General features: G+C 34.9%; 2 protein-coding genes across 4 annotated transcripts in view; both read right to left on the bottom strand.

Moving 5' to 3' along the window:
* Nucleotides 1–2,664: 2,664 nt before the first annotated feature.
* senp5 (SUMO specific peptidase 5) lies at nt 2,665–15,605 on the bottom strand. Its single transcript, XM_051095447.1, is given in 10 exon segments — nt 2,665–4,299; nt 4,739–4,873; nt 4,944–5,081; nt 5,409–5,486; nt 8,264–8,311; nt 8,391–8,538; nt 12,376–12,440; nt 12,443–12,483; nt 12,568–13,434; nt 15,455–15,605. Coding segments are annotated over 9 exon segments (1,506 nt in total). The 5' UTR covers nt 13,286–13,434; nt 15,455–15,605; the 3' UTR covers nt 2,665–4,164.
* Nucleotides 15,606–16,286: 681 nt separating this feature from the next.
* The window catches only part of anos1b (anosmin 1b), an 82,231-nt gene continuing 80,722 nt past the window's right edge, over nt 16,287–17,795 (bottom strand). For 2 of the 3 annotated variants that reach the window (XM_051094170.1, XM_051094172.1), the window contains exon 14: nt 16,287–17,380. The gene's annotated coding sequence lies outside the window, so the exon portion shown is untranslated. Of the gene's footprint in view, nt 17,381–17,672; nt 17,716–17,795 lie in introns of those variants that run through there. The other variant, XM_051094171.1, reaches the window with a different exon arrangement.

Below are 17,795 nucleotides of genomic sequence, written 5' to 3'. Positions count from 1 at the left end.
TTTGCTAGACTCCTGCTGTTTGTATTTAGATGAACCCAGCATCTACTGCATGCATAATCTTAAATGTGACCCTGGACCACAAAATCAGTCATAAGTAGCATGGTTATAATTGTAGCAATAGCCAACAATACATTATAAATCTTTCTTTTATGCCAAAAATCATTAAGATATTAAGATCATGTTCCATTAAGATATTTTGTAAATTTCCTACCGTAAATACAACAAAACATAATTTTTAAATATAGCTGCAAGCAGCAATTGCGGGGCCAAGCACAAAAGAGGCAGAATGAGGAGTTAAGCACGGCAAGGAGCAGCAGACCGACTACAACAGTGAGTAACTTAAGCCATTTTAGGATAATATCAGTTGAAATGGCTGAAAAATCATAAATACAACCAATCGTAATAAAATTTAATGGCTTATCACTTTTGACCAACAGGTGGTGCTGTTTTCAAATTGATGTGACGTGTTCTGTGTGAAATGACAATGACACACACAAAGTTTGCCGTCATTATGTCGAAGCTTTGCAGAGATACAGCCTCAGATGTAGTTTGGCATCTTTCCAGCAAATTTGTTGATGCGCTAAATGAAAACGGTTTTGTATATCGACACGAAATTCATAACTTTTTGCCAGCATAGTCTGAAGATGATCTGAGTCAAATTTGGTGAAGATCGGACTAACAGTCTGGGAGGAGTTCGAAAAAGTAGGTTTTGTACATTAATCAAAATGGCGGACAGGAAGTTTGGCCAATTTCGGCATAATGGGTATCAATGTTCTCGACTTGACCCAAGGAATCTATTGGCGTCAGTTTCATTCCAATAGGCTAATGTAAACAGAAGTTATTAGCATTTTTGTAAATTTCATTATTAATGTTTAGTGAATGGCGTATTACTTCTGACCCATAGGTGGCACTGTTACCAAATTGATGTGGCTTGGTCAGAGTGTGGTGACAATAGCACATATAAAATTTGGTGTCAATATGTCAAAGCTTTGCAGAGATACAGACTCGGATGCAATTTGGCATCTTTCCAGTAAATTCGTTGATGCGCTAAACGAAAACGGTTTCGTGTATCGACACAAAATCCATAACTTTTTGTCAGCATGGTCTGAAGATGATCTGAGTCAAATTTGGTGAAAATTGGACTAACGGTCTAGGAGGAGTTCGAAAAAGTAGGTTTTCAACATGAATCAAAATGGCGGACAGGAAGTTCAGCCAAAATTGGCAAAATTGGTATCGGTGTTCTCAGCACGACCGAAGGAATCTATCAAAATCAGTTTCATTTCAATAGGCTAATGTACGCAAAAGTTATTAGCAATTTTTGAAATTTCGTTATAACTTTTGACCACAAGGTGGCGCTGGCCCCAAAATTTTTATGTACATTCAGGGCATGGTGCCGAACATTTTTGTAATTAATGTCGAAACGATACGCTAATCGGTTCTCAAGATACAGCATTTTAAAGCTAAATTCAAAATGGCCGACACCCAAAATGGCTGACATGGGAAAATTGGATATGGTTCGACTCGGTATGACACACCGAATCTAAAGAGACCAGTTTTGTGATTTTTGGACAAATCATTCAGACGTTATAAAGAAAAATAGCCATTTTTCGTATCTTCTGACCACTAGGGGGGCACTGCACCGAAACACTGCAGGTAGGCTCAGGTCATGCTTGTTATAACACACACCAAGTTTGGTGTCAATATGCCAAACTGTTACGGAGATATAGCCTCACATTGATTTTTGCTAGCTTTTCGTAGAATTCTTTCGCGTGTTATTCGTGAACGGCTGGACGAATCGACTTGAATTCCATAACTTTTTGCCAGCGTGGTCTGAAGATGATCTGGATCAATTTTTGTGACAATCGGTGCAACGGCCTAGGACGAGTTCGAAAAAGTAGGTTTTACGAACAATTGAGAATAGCGAAAAAACTAAACCTTACGATTTTTGAATTTTGGTGTCCATTCAACTCGGCATAAGCCAAGGAATCAGAGGAAAAAAGAATTTTTGTTGTGTGACTTACGGTTCAAACGTTATTAGCATAAATCTTTTGAAAGTTTGGACAAGTGGTGGCGCTAGAGAGTTTGAGTTAGAGACTCCAAACTTGCTATGGTTAATGTTGGGACTGTCCTCTATCAGTGTGCAAAATTATACAACTTTCCCGCAAGCGGTTCTATGGGCTGCCATAGACTTGCGGCGGAAGAGGAAGAAGAAGAAGAAGAAGAAGAAGAAGAAGCGGAATAATAATAACGCCAACGGATACAATAGGTGCCACCGCACCTCTGGTGCTTGGCCCCTAATTAGTTATATGCATTGCTAAGAACTTCATTTGGACAACTTTAAAGGTGATTTTCTCAATATTTTGCACACTCAGATTTCAGTTTATCAAGTAGTCGTATCTCAGCCAAATATTGTCCTAACAAACCATACATCAATGGAAAGCTTGTTTATTCTTATTTTATAAATCTCAATTTGAAAAAATGTACTCTTATGACTTGTTTTTGTGGTCCTGGGTCACAAATGTAAACTGTGTTGCCCAGTGAATCTACTCTGGTCAAACAGTGACTATTACCAAAAAAAAGTTAATGGTCACTATAACTTTAACTCAGCACTCATATAAAAAAAAAGACATTTTGTGTAATAATTACTGCACAACTCAACATAATTGAACTTCAGCCCATTTCAATGTATATAAAACTACTTTATTACTTTAAAAACAGCATTCTAAACTATTTGGATAACAGGGTTTTGAAAGTTTTTAACATTTACACTGACCTTGAGGTGGAAAATCAGCATCTTGTGAGGGTTAACCACCTTTCATACATACGCATTTGCAAACACAATAACAGACACAACACTGGTTATTCAACATGGTTTTATGTATTTTTAAATAATGATGAAACTAGTAGTCAGAAACTCAGTCTGAGGTTATGATTCGTTGGTAAAGTTCAAGTAACTAAATGACAGTATCGCTCTTGAATGGTGGGTCACCGACAAAAGTATAAATTTACTATCCTGACATTTTTGTACCAAACTGCATCACAAGGTAGAAAAAACGCGCGTCACAGAACAGAAAAGATGGCTGTAATGATGACAACTCAAGCAAATCACAACCGCAACAAGCTTTTTAGCTTGGCCTTCAGCTTATGACAGAATGGTTTAGATGATGTTTTTCAAATCAATCTTCACCATTAATAAGAGTATAAATAAAAGGCAAAAACCTGCAGCTTTCACTGCTCTGTGCTCATTTAAAAATGACCTTTAACTGACTTCAATTAATGACAAGTCTACATGCTACAAAATCTATTTTAACCGTTGACGTATTCGAGAAAAACAACGGAAAGTGCTCAGAAGTGAGAGAACAGCAGTTTGCAACAACAGAATGGCCAAATAATGCCGGCGGTTTACAGCAAGCAGCTTGATATTAAGCATCAATCCTGCGGCTTTTTCATTAGAAACCGCAGAACATCTGGGAACATATTTTGAGGATGATCCAAAAAAGCAATCTGGTCCAGGACTTTAAGGGTATCGCCACAAAATTTGCTTTCAAGTTACAAGCTTGTCTGTACAAGTAGGATTCTGGTGTTTAACAGTACATTCATTAAAAGCCTTTATAAATGCTTCTGTACCTCAACAGCGGTGTGACATTTATAAACGATGAAAGTCCTTCAAGTTTTGTACTGCAAAGCAAAACCTATGCTCTTTACAAAAAGAAACCTGATATAAACACATAATCTGTGTTATGGCTGTGTTATAAGATGAACGTCATAAATGAAATTTAAAATAAAATACGTTTAAACAAAATATCCACACGCTTCTTTGTGGTTGCCAGAAAACGAAAAAACGTCTCCGTTGCTGAGGATTTTCTCGTTTCCGAACAGCCACCTGGTTCTCTGAGAGGTCGTCACAGGCTTTGTTAATTTCAAGGTTGAGGACGCTGGAAAAAGGCATATCTGAGCCGCCGATGTAATGCGAAGAGGTAAACGTGACCTGAAAAACTCCAGCAAGCCTTTTCAGTGGCTGAACCAACAGGAATGATTGGACAGGCTCAAATATTGGGAATTGCTAGCTTTGCCTGACCAGAACTTTGGGTTTCTTTGTCTTGTTGTGAAGTCCCTTCGCTCCTGTTGTGTTCATTCAGACACGAGTCTATGAGTCTTTGAGATCTATGTGGCTTTGTCTTGGTTTAGACAGTCAGACAGTCTGCAGTCACACAGCTCTCTGTAGATCCTCTTGCGGACGCATGGCATGTCCTCTTGAGTGAACAGCAGCGGCTTCATGAACGCCAGGCACTTGCAGTACTGCGAAATCAAAAAGATGTTCAGGTCTATCATTTCAGTTCACTTGTTTTATTGTATTAAGATCCATCTTTTCACACTTAGGACAACTGAGGGACCCATATGCAGCTATTGTAGGTTTAAATGCTCACTGATGCTCCAGAAGGAAACATGATGCATTAAGAGCCGTGAGTGAAAACGTGAGTCCACCCCCCACCCCCCAGCTCTTAGTGCATTGTGTTTCCTTCTGGAGCATCAGTGAGTGTTTGAACCTTCAGTAGTAGTTGCACATGAGTCCCTCAGTTGTCCTCAGTGTGAAAAGATGGATCTCAAATCATACAGTCATTGGAAAGGGTTCATATACACAAAAATACTGAAAAAAGAATTTGTGGGACTTGAATGACGTTTTTGACAGCAGGCAGCTTAACTGTTCACGACAGTTCTGTACTATGCTGTGTTTTACCTCCAAGACAAAAACTCCACAGTCATTGTCATTCTTCTGCTGTGGAATGGTCTTGTTGATGACCATCTTCCAGCCCTTCTGAAAGACGGGTTGCTTCTTCTCTTTCGCTTCTGCCAGGATGTATTTCATGACGTTCTGTGGAGAAGAGTCACATGTCAGCTCTATGTGAGGATTTCAGTCTGAATCATCCATCAAAAGCACTCACATCCACAGCGAACTTGAACAGGATGCCCTGGGAGTCGTAGAAGTTGATGCTTTGCTTGGAGACGTCCACGGTTATGAGCGACCAGTGGATCTCCAGGTGGAGAGGAATCAGAATCAATGTCTTAGAAAACAGATCAACCTGAGGAAATAGGCAAAGACAGAAGACATCAAGCACTTTGCATCATTTGGAAATTTCATATTCTTTAAAAGGAAAACAATTGCCTCAGTGTTTTTTTTTTGTCCGTACAAAGGAAGTCAATGGGCTTTTTCTGTGTTTCCACAGCACAAAGAATGACGTGAGGGTGAGTAAATGATAACAGAAGTTTATTTTTGGCTGGACTAACACTTCCTTTTGAAAAGCATTTGTTAAAAAGCACAAAAACTTGACATGGGAAAGACAAATATCTTACAGGAGATTATTATGCACTTGCATCGGTATGTTATGTTTGCATGCTGTGATATTCACCTTTTTGGTCCATCGTCTCACTCCTTCATAACCTTTTGCTACAAACTGTCTGTAAAAAAAACTGTTGAAGAAATGAACCTAGAAAAAGACAAAGAAAACATTAATTCTATTCAAGTCTATTCACTTTCAGCATGAAACTTAAACCATCAGAAATCTCAAAAGGAAATACGCAACCCTGATCAGTGTTGGGAAAAGTTACTTTTAAAAGTAATGCATTACAATATTGCGTCACCCCCCCAAAAAGTAACTAATTACATTACTAAGTTACTTTTTATGGAAAGTAATGTGTTACGTTACTTTTTAAATCTGGGCAGGACTTGCTTGTTTGTTTTTAATATAAAAAAGTTATATTTTTGTCAAATGTAAAAGCCCTTTCACACCAAAAGCCTCAGACTAAAGGAAAAGTAAATTCACATCTGTACAGCTGAAAGCAGAACAAAGAACAAATGTTAGTTTATCTTGAGTAATTTTTGCTTATTAGTATGGTTGAACTGGATCGTTGAAGGTCGGCATTAAAAATAAAGTAACATCTTACTCTCGATTTCTCTCAACATGGGGACAGGAGAGTTTTTAATCAATAAATGGGGGGGGTAACTGGTGTTACTTATTCGAAAAATTAACTCAGATATTTCCTTGTAAATTAAAAAGTAATGCGTTACTTTATTAACTACTTGAAAAAAGTAATCTGATTACATAACTCTTGTTACTTGCAAAGCATTACCCCCAACACTGACCCTGATTAATTTGCAAGATAACAGCCATAACACTATAATTTCCAAATGAAAATGTAAAAAATACATATTTTTTAACATACCGAAACACTAGAAACTAAGTATGATTATTATTATTACTATTATATTATTATGCCTTTTGTCAGTAATGCATAGCCTTTAGAAAACACATCTTTATTAAATAACTTTAATTGTCACAGTTAATAAGTGGTCACATTTTAAATTTTCATGGGAAAAATCCAGTCATTTCAATAGGTTTCCATGTGATTAGGAATTTCTCATGAGGGCGAAAGATTTCCCCACACAGGTTTCACAACAGGTTCAAGTTAGTCACACAAATTTGCTTTGTTGAGCAACAGAAAGCTGCTTTGTTTAAAAGTTTCTACTATGCTTTGTATGTTGCTTCACTACAGACATTTTTACAGCTAAAATTTTACTGAAATATCGATAATTTGACTGAACACACCTTGTGACTGATCCTTTTGCAAAATATTCACACATTATAACACAGCTCTGTGGAATACTCGATTCTGATTGGTCAACCACCACATTCTAAGGTATGAGGGCATTATAATATTCTCCAATTACAACTGGTAAAAACTAATTTTACGTTTGGTTGGCTAATAAAATACTAAAACTCAATTCAACATCACGTGTACAATTATTTGATAATGTCATCCTAGTATTGTGGAGTTGCTCTCTTGTTCAACTGTTTTTTTGATTATAAGTTAACTAACAAACTGGTAAGATTTTCTTAAGTCAATATATTTTATCGTCATAATTATTTATGTGGTAAAATGTTATGAATGTAATAAGTGTTATGACTGCACCTTATCCCTTAAATGCAGGATTACTGTGTTTAAGGATAAATGCAGTTACTGTGAAATGAAATTTCAGGACTTTTCAAGCACTACTACTCAAGCACTACTGAGATCTCACTTATTAAACAATGTCTTCTCTTTCAAACTAAAACAACCTGCACCGAAGTCTCGTTCTGAATCGGATGATTCGCAAACCCGCTCCTAAGTTCCGATCTGATTAAAATGATTTGCGATATGCAAAGTTCAGTCTGAATCAAATGATTCACAATCCACACTTCAAAGTTCCAATGTGAAGCAAAAGATTCGCAAACCTGTTCCGAAGTTCCAATCTAAATCAAATGATTTGTGATTTGCACTCTGAAGTCATGATCTGAATCAAATGATTCACAATATGTAAAGTTCCGTTCTAAATCAAATGATTAGTGAACCCGCTCCAAAGTCCTGATTTAAATGAAATGATTTGCGTTACACGATCTGAAGTCCTGATTCGAATCAATTGATTTGCAATACGCAATCCAATTGGAGTGCTTCGAAACAGTGAATCACTTTGCGATGCAATGGTTTAACTGATTCGGAGTTTTGGAAAAACTTTCACCCATCACTGTGCTTTTTAAAATAGTTACAGTGTCAAAATTCAAAAATGATTGTCTCTTTTAATTTGATCTGTTTTTTGCTAGTGAATCGCTTGAAATGAATGATAGAAGTTTGAATCAATTCCGCTTCCAGCGTAAATGACTCACTTAGTTGATTAGGTTTATCTGTTCACCTTTTCATGTCTTCAACCATGTTTACACAACATTTTCAGTACCACTACTGGCTTAGCTCGCTAGTTTTATGTTTTATTTATTTATTTATTTAAGTAGTTTTATTAACTGAAATAAGGCAAAAAAAAGTATTTTGTTTTTTGAATTGCATGAATTTAGCATGAAAAGACATGAAAGATATTTAAAAAATTAAACACTGATTTCATAGATACATTGTCTTTTCAAAAATTCAAGCAATTTTCAAGTACCTCTTCAGGAACATATTTTCAAGGCCTTCAAGTTTTCTAGGCCTTAAATTTCAAAGTCAAATCGAGTACTTCAAGCATTTTAAGCACCTTGTACGAACCCTGCTTACATGTCTGTCTAGTTTGAACTTGCCACTTGCATTGCGTTCAAATATTTCAACTCAGATCAATATTTCACGTCTAATTATTTACTTTTGTGGCAAGCAGTTGTGTAATAAGTGGGATATTGTACATCCAGCTGGTTGTTATCGCAGAATAAAGCCCTTCAGTCTTGTACAACATTAATGTTTTTACCTTATGATTTGTAGCTTCCATGATCAATTCTCCATACATGTTAATCACCTGCACAAAAAACAGATCCTGCATGACTTAAATGTACATGTACATACATCTTATAAATAGTGATTTTAAAGAGGCCTACCTGATCATTGACCCAGTTTTGGTCATCAAGTGTTGAAAGGTCATCTAAGGTCAAAGTGTGCTTGTTGTAGGTCACTTGGAAGAAATGCATAGGAGCACAGGCCAGACCAGCCCTGTACTTGACCACTTCTGCCGTTATCAGCTTCATCCTGTAGCAGAATATAAAAATGAGTGAATTAGTGAAATGAGGGCACAGATCCCTAAACCTTGTGTTCCAATATTTTTCTAAAAACAATTGAAATACAAAGTTAGTGGTTTATCTAACATAACCAATGTAATCCAGCATGAGACACAGCTAGTAACACATCAAATCACATTTTCCCCCAAACTGTTTTCTGCTTTCGTCAAGTTCAAACATATAATCCTCCTACACTCTAAAAAAATGCTGGGTTCAGCCTGTTGGTCATTTTATTGGGTTGTTTTTAATATTTTTACCCAGGTGCTGGGTTGATTTTTTGCATTTTAAAAAATGCTGATCTATTTTTTTTCACCCAAATGCTGGGTTCATCTTTTTGGTTCATTTTACTGAGTTATTTTTTTATATTTTTTACCCAGCTGCTGGGTAGTTTTTCCTGTAAATGAGCTGCTGGGTTGAGCCTGCTGTGTAGTTTTTGTGTTACCCAGCACTTCTTCAGCGAAATAATGGTTTGTATACATTTGATTTAATTTGTAATGTCTTTACTGTGCTGTAAATTATATTATTTTATACAGTGCAACATACAAGGACAAGAAGTCAGTCAACGGTCATTTCGTATGACATGGAAACGCCTTCTGTCTTGCATAACAAACTGCATACAAAGAACTATGTAGGTAACAGTTAGCCTTTTGGTAAGGGTTGCATTAAAAATAATAATTAAAAAAAAAAACACTATAAAAAGTCAAAAGTTTTTGAACAGTAAGATTTTTAATGTTTTTAAAGAAGTCTCTTTTGCTCACCAAGCCTGCCTTTATTTGATCCAAAGTACAGCTAAAACAGTAAAATTTTGAAATATTATTACCATTTAAAATAACTGCTTTCTAATTGAATATATTTTAAAATGTAATTTATTCCTGTGATTTCAAAGCTGAATTTTCAGCATCATTACTCCAGTCACATGATCCTTCAGAAATCATTGTAACATTCTGATTTGCTGCTCAAAAACATTTAATATTTTTATTATGTTGAAAACAGCTGAGTAGATTTTTTCAAGTTTCTTTGATGAATAGAAAGTTCAGAACAGCATTTATCTAAAATAGAATTTTTTTGTAACATTTATAAAAACTCTACTGACTCCAGTCTGACTTGAAAGGTATAGTGTATAATGTTACAAAAGCTTTTTATTTTAGATAAATGCTGAGGTTTGGATCTTTCTATTCGTCAAAGAATGCTGAAAAAAAAAGTACTCAATTGTTTAAATACTGATAATATTTATAATAATTATACATGTTTCTTGAGCAGCAAATCAGCTAATTAAAATGATCTCTGAAGAATTATGTGACACTGAAGACTGGAGTAATGATGCTGAAAATTCAGCATCATATTCAGCATATATTCAAATAGAAAGCAGTTATTTTAATGTTGGATCTTGGAAATGGAATTCTTGGCAGTCTGGACGCAGTTTTCTAATCTGGACGTTGAAAAATGTCTATTAAAGGACAAAAGAGTTAAACAATCTTGGTGATTTGAAATTTAAATTAAGGAAAAGTCAGTATTTTGCAGAAATAACAAGAAAAGTATTAAAAAGGGTAAAAGGTATATAAAAATAGTACACAAAAATATATGCTATATAGACGTACATATGCATCACTTTCAAAAAATTTCAAGCACACAAGCATTTTGGAAGTAAATTCTGCAAACCAAATGTGTCTAACTGTTTTGAACACTAATTATACTATTCAAAAATGTCTTTTTTTTTAAGTTATTTTGTATCCACATTTTCCCCCAAACTGTTTTCTGCATTTGTCAAGTTCAAACATATAATCCTCCTACACTCTAAAAAAAATGCTGGGTTCAGCCTGTTGGTCATTTTATTGGGTTGTTTTTAATATTTTTACCCAGGTGCTGGGTTGATTTTTTGCATTTTAAAAAATGCTGATCTATTTTTTTTTTTACCCAAATGCTGGGTTCATCTTTTTGGTTCATTTTACTGACTTATTTTTTATATTTTTTACCCAGCTTCTGGGTAGTTTTTCCTGTAAATGAGCTGCTGGGTTGAGCCTGCTGGGTAGTTTTTGTGTTACCCAGCACTTCTTCAGCGAAATAAAGGTTTGTATACATTTGATTTAATTTGTAATGTCTTTACTGTGCTGTAAATTATATTATTTTATACAGTGCAACATACAAGGACAAGAAGTCAGTCAACGGTCATTTCGTATGACATGGAAACGCCTTCTGTCTTGCATAACAAACTGATTTTATTTAATATAATACTGAATACAATGTACTTTAATGTTAAAATATGTTCTCTAATCTCTGTACTGTTTGTTTATGGGCAGGTTATGGATTCAGTCACGGCATCTTTCAGTTACGTGTGAAACACAAGGCAGCGGTCTGAAGTTTGCAGTTCCCCCCACGAACAGCAGCCCATCACCGGCTCATATTTCGGCGATACACTGGCACGAGAATTAGCACTGTTTTGGTGAAAAGGGATTAGAGAGAAAGATTGAACACACTTACATTAAAATGCTTCCTTTATCTTACAGCTTTTATTTGTATAATGCTTATTAAACGAATTTAAATGCATGTAATATTGTAAATTACGATGTATTCACCTAAAAATAAATTCCATTTGTCTTATATTTTGTCTATGGGTGTTCTTACTTTTAAATAAATTATTAAATTCATCTTTTGATTATTGCTGTTGCCTTATGTAATTCTGTGTGTGATTTTTAATTTCCTGTCTATTTTAAGGCAGCAACATAGTCATTTTTAAACAATAGTTGACTTAAATAAAAACAATCAGAAAACATTTAACCCAACCAGCTGGGTCAGAATAACACAACATGTGTTCTGTCCAATATTTACCCAGCACTGGGTTGTCAAATAACCCAAGATGGGTTGTTTTTAACCCAGCATTTTTTTAGAGTGCACTAAAGTCACATGAAAAAAAGTTGTTACAACTGTTACAAAACTTACTGCATTTATATCCATTTGCAATTTAATGAACTGTTTTCTATGTAAATACATGAAGAGTTCCAGTGCAAAAGCCTTTAAAATCCATCTTGGTCATAAATGAGATTACGATACTGAGTGAATGCTCTCCACACATAGTTTGTGTTCATCACAAGTGCACTAAATACCAGCCTAAACCCATTCAGAAGTACCAGTACTTACATAAAAACCTATATAGTAGCCTGAGAGAAATGCTAATTTAAAAAAAAAGATGTACTTAGAGGCTTTTGCATCTGAACTCTTCATATGTTAATGTAATGTAATTGATTGCTGTGATCAAAACTGACTTTTCAGCATCATTACTCCAGTTTTCAGTGTCACATGATCCTTCAGAAATTACTCTAATATGTTGATTTGCTGGTCAGGAAACATTTTTGATTATTATCAATGTTAAAAATGGTTGTGCTGCTTCACATACAAAAATATGAAGCAAAATATGAAGCACATTTCATATTCTTTTAAGAATACAACTTCAAAGGAACAGGATTTATTTGTAATAGATTTACAAATAAATGCTGTAACAATGTAAAAGTTTATTGTACAATGTGACAGTCTTTCCTTTTCCTTTACTTTCGATCAATTGAATGTTTCCTTGCTGAATAAAAGAATAATTTTTGACTTACTGACTTTGATATTATTGACAAAAAAAAGAAAGTTTCCAAATTTTCCCCAAACTCCTGCAAATCCCAATCCAAATACATAAAACATAACATTTAGTTTGACCTCCTGAGGTCTTTCTAAAGCTTATGTTCCTCCTTTCGCTGATGAAAAAGAACATCAACTGACCTTGGACTTGATTTTGTACCAAAAATGTTTTGTTAGGAATTAAACTTGCCTGTCATTTAGATCAGACTGAAACATCTTATTTAAGTGATCAAGCACGTCGGTATCACTTAACGGGGGGTGAAGCTTCCGTATTTCCCATAGAACTGCTCCAGGAATTCTGAGAGATAAAAAACATATTCATTAACAAAAAAAAAACGACACCAGGAATCAACCGAAGTTGTCAAAATCATCCAATCACTACCGTGAATACACTCAATGATGCCCTCAGTTGTGAATTCAACAGGAGGTAATGCCGTCGATTGGCCCGTCTGGTCCGTTGAGTCGTTCCTGTTCTCTCCAGCGATGGGTTTGCAGTAGTGATGGTCCCAGAAAGCCTTGTTTACACCAGCGCTCAAGCTGGGCGGCTCGGTTTCCATTGCATCAGAGTGAGTGGAAACGTCTGGCTCTGTGCTGATCAAGGAAGAATCATGGGGTTTCTGTATTAAGTCATTCTGTGTGGCAGAACTGCTCTCAACAGGACAACTCTGCTCTGTGGAGCTCAGCTCTTTGGTGTCACTGGGATGCGCACAGTTGGTATGAGCGCTGTTCTCCAAGCCGTTCACGATGACGGTGCTTTCACTCCCACTCTCAGTTTGAGAAAGGTCTGGCTTCTCTTTAGGAGACGGTGCCTCCTCCATCTCAGAAGTTGCGTCCGCTTCCAAAGTCACAACTGAGTCCGCTGCCGACGAGCTCACCACCTCCTCCTCCGCCGCCACTACTTCTTCTTGGCTCACCATCTCTTTCTTCTTGCGGCCACGCTTCTTCGACACCTGCTCGTGTCCTGGCACGTGGGGCTTGCCGTTGGGCCCGCAGCAGTCGCACGTCTTCGGCACCCGTTTCCTCCTGGAGCGTCCATTTTCAGGCATCTCACCCGAGCCCGATTCTGCCCTAATGGAGCTATTTGCTGCCGGGACCCTCATCGCAAACTCTACCCCATTCCTCACGGGATCCTCTCCACCCGTTTTGTGTTTTTAGCAGGATTCCTCCATTAAAACGGAAACGCTGGATCTTGGAATTGGAATTCTTGGCAGTTTGGATGCAGTTTTCTAATCTGCACGTTGAAAAATGTCTATTAAAGGAAGAAAGAGTTAAACAATCTTAGTGATTTTAGATTACATTTGCGGAATTAGCATACAAAGAACTATGTAGGTAACAGTTAGCCTATTGGTAAGGGTTGCATTAAAAATAATTATTAAAAAAAAAAAACACAATAAAAAGTCAAAAGTTTTTGAACAGTAAGATTTTTAATGTTTTTAAAGAAGTCTCTTCCGCTCACCAAGCCTGCATTTATTTGATCCAAAGTACAGCTAAAACAGTAAAATTATGAAATATTATTACCATTTAAAATAACTGCTTTCTAATTGAATATTTTTTAAAATGTAATTTATTCCTGTGATTTCAAAGCTGAATTTTCAGCATCATTACTCCAGTCACATGATCCTTCAGAAATCATTGTAACATTCTGATTTGCTGCTCAAAAACATTTAATATTTTTATTATGTTGAAAACAGCTGAGTAGATTTTTTCAAGTTTCTTTGATGAATAGAAAGTTCAGAACAGCATTTATCTAAAATAGAATTTTTTTGTAACATTTATAAAAACTCTACTGACTCCAGTCTGACTTGAAAGGTATAGTGTATAATGTTACAAAAGCTTTTTATTTTAGATAAAAGCTGAGGTTTGGATCTTTCTATTCATCAAAGAATGCTGAAAAAAAAAGTACTCAATAATAATTATACATGTTTCTTGAGCAGCAAATCAGCTAATTAAAATGATCTCTGAAGAATTATGTGACACTGAAGACTGGAGTAATGATGCTGAAAATTCAGCATCATATTCAGCATATATTCAAATAGAAAGCAGTTATTTTAATGTTGGATCTTGGAAATGGAATTCTTGGCAGTCTGGACGCAGTTTTCTAATCTGGACGTTGAAAAATGTCTATTAAAGGACAAAAGAGTTAAACAATCTTGGTGATTTGAAATTTAAATTAAGGAAAAGTCAGTATTTTGCAGAAATAACAAGAAAAGTATTAAAAAGGGTAAAAGGTATATAAAAATAGTACACAAAAATATATGCTATATAGACATACATATGCATCGCTTTCAAAAAATTTCAAGCACACAAGCATTTTGGAAGTAAATTCTGCAAACCAAATGTGTCTAACTGTTTTGAACACTAATTATACTATTCAAAAATGTCTTTTTTTTTGGTTATTTTGTATCCATAACCTGCCTTTTGTCATTCAATAATTACATAAACATGAGTAAGTTAGTTTTATTATTAGTATTATTATTTCATTTTTTAAGGCACATTTGGCACTTGGACTGTTCTTTTTGTTGCTCAGTGTAATTGTTGGCTGCACATTTTCCGGTAAAGATCAAAAATTAATTTTTGATTAGTAATATGCATTGCTAAGAACTCAATTTAGACAACTTTAAAGGGGAATTTCTCAATATTTAAATTTTTTAGCAACCTCTGATGTTTTCAAATAGTTGTCTCGGCCAAATATTGTCATATCATAACAAACCATACATCAATGGAAAGCTTAATTATTACAAGTATAACAAATCTCATTTTTTTTAAAAAATGACCCATATGACTGGTTTTGTGGTGCAGGGTCACATATGGTAACACTTTGCGTCTTTGAAATACACTATGATATACAATATGAATGAATATTACAATCGTGTGGTATTTATATGATGGTCAAAGGTACTTCAGTGAATATCGATGTACATGCATATTAGTATTACCATGGTACTTGTGTGAATCTCTTGTTTAGGCAGTAAAATCAACGGATCGCAGATACCTTTCAGCAATCAGATTGATTTTACCTTAGCAAAACGAGAAAAATATGATTGCAATATTCTGATCGAAAATCACACTGAATGAAAACATGAATGCATGCACGTTTAACGCCCTCGGGCAGCTATAAGCAAAACCGATCTATACTGAGCTCATCAGTGATAATCAGTAATTCATATTTGAAGAGATCATTTATTTGGCATTCAAACAAAACACAAAATCCAGCACTATCCAAACACTCGAGCACAAAGAGCGCGGGCGCGGGTGATTTACAGCCTCACCGTGTGTCGGTCTCAGGGATGAGGTGTGCAGGACCTTAAAGGCAGTGCGAATAAATTCTGATCAATAATTCACTATCAATGATATCGATAAAAGTGAGGGTTTTCAGGCGTTGTTATGGTCGCACACCGAACGCGGCGCACGTCGATGATGTCACACGCCGAAGGGTTTTGGCGGCATCTAGCGGGAAGGAAGTAGATTTTTTTTGCCAACATCGTGTTGAAAGTGTCTTCTTTTATTTTATTTATGCCAATAATTACAACAACTACAAAAATATGATGTTTAAATAATATACGTGGATATTTTTAGTCTTACCCTTAAAAAATATATCGGTCAAATTTGTGTATTAAACACATTCTGTATTCATAAATGTCCTTGGTTTTCTGTTTTACTCATATTACAGTCTGATAACAAAAAACAGTAAGACCAAATTCTGTTTGTGCTGCCCTTAACTTATTTAAATTACAGGAAACGTTCACAGAACTTTTGCTAACGTTCTGTCAAGGTTCTTTCAAATATAAACAAAACGCCATTCCATTCCATTCCATTTAGAACGTTCATTCAAAGTTATCTGTTTTTTATAACTTACTCAAAATGTTATTTATGTATCATTCATAGAATATTTTTATGAAATGTTTTAGTTTTTAGAACATTCAAAAGTAAACATTCAAAACAATAAAACAGAACATTCACTTAATGTTGCTGTACTGTTCACATAACCAATAAAACACATTTTTAAAACATTTAAACAAAATTAACTGAACTTTTGTATGTTTAAAGACATTCAGAAAGACATTCAGAAATAATTTCATAAGAACACAGAGTTTAGCTCCAACTTGTCTCAACACACCTGCCCGGACCGTTATAGTATTGTATTTATTAGTAATGACAACAAACCATAGATAACACATCAAAATTCAATATTTACAAAAATGCTATATTGTACAAAGATACATCTTTCAAAAGCATTTCATGAAAACATTTGCCCAGTTAAAGCAGCAGTATCCCAGCACATTTGTTGTTTGTATGCTGTGAGTGATTTGTAAAAGCAGAAGGACAGTTAAAGCAGAGACACATGTGAACATGCTTTGCAGTAAATCAATCTGATCTAGCCTGATATAACTGATACAGTATAAGGCACTGACATTTCTCACGATTTGTCATAGCAAGTTTAGTCTTACACTCGTTCTGCTTGAGATTAATGAATTACATTCACAATAAATAAAATCAGACATGCTGTTGTTCAGAAATAACCCTATGCAAATTGTAATCTGAGATTAATTGCAGACAGGGTTGATTACAAGGTTAGAGATGTAGTGTTGAAATTCAATATATTACATTACTTGTTCAATTAAACACATTTATATTAGGCATTATTCATGAAACACGAATAGAATGAATTTCTGTGTAAACTGTTCATAAAATGAACATGGTTAATACACCTCTGTCTTCTAAAATAATACAAGTAATGTAAAATAACTGGAATTTACCCAAGAATATACATTCATACTGCTAGTGTTTCATGAATGAGGCCCATTGAATAAAAGCACATTAAACTTCTGTATGAAAAACAAATGTTAATAAAATAACGTGGTGCATAACTATATGCAACTACATACTAAATACATCAGTGCTACTCATTTTTACATAACAAAAGCATAATTTGGTTATTTAACATTCCTATATTACAGTACAGTCTAAAGCCTTCACTTCCGTGTTGTTTTCTTCTTTGATCGCGCTGGTCTGGTGCAAGTGGTCTCGTCCCATTACACCAACTCCATGACAGCAGGAGTTCGATAACACTGTCTTTCTGATGATGAAGAGTGCTTTTACATTTAGTCTTTTAACAGACGCATTTATCCAAATGAGGAACAACACAAGCACTTTATCATATACCAGTAGCTTGATTCCTCACTTCCTTCCTCCATCTGTAAAAAAAAATAAATAAAAAAATAAAAAATATATATATATATATATTGGAATTTACTAAGTCAAAGCTCAAAAATCATCTCAAATATATAATTTCAAAAGACATATGGACTTCATGTGTATTTTTATGCATAATGTTTTTTTTCATGTATAGTGTCATGCATAGTATCATTTTAAAGTATCACAGAATGTTTCTGCCACATGAGAATTTTTTTAAATTATTATTTAAATTCAAATAATGTCATATTTATAATGTCATATTGATGAGATAAAAAGTCAGCATTTACATACCAAGTCGTAATTATGAGATACGTCAAAACGATGAGGTAAAAGTCTAAATTAACATAAAAAGTAAAAATTATGACAAAAGAAGTCATAATTATCACATTAAACATAAAATTATGAGATAAAGTT

This window comes from Labeo rohita, chromosome 22 (genome assembly GCF_022985175.1).
Source record: "Labeo rohita strain BAU-BD-2019 chromosome 22, IGBB_LRoh.1.0, whole genome shotgun sequence".
Classification (NCBI taxonomy): Eukaryota; Metazoa; Chordata; class Actinopteri; order Cypriniformes; family Cyprinidae; genus Labeo; species Labeo rohita.
The sequence above is the reverse complement of the archived record's forward strand: the minus strand, read 5'-3'. Positions and strand labels throughout refer to the sequence as shown.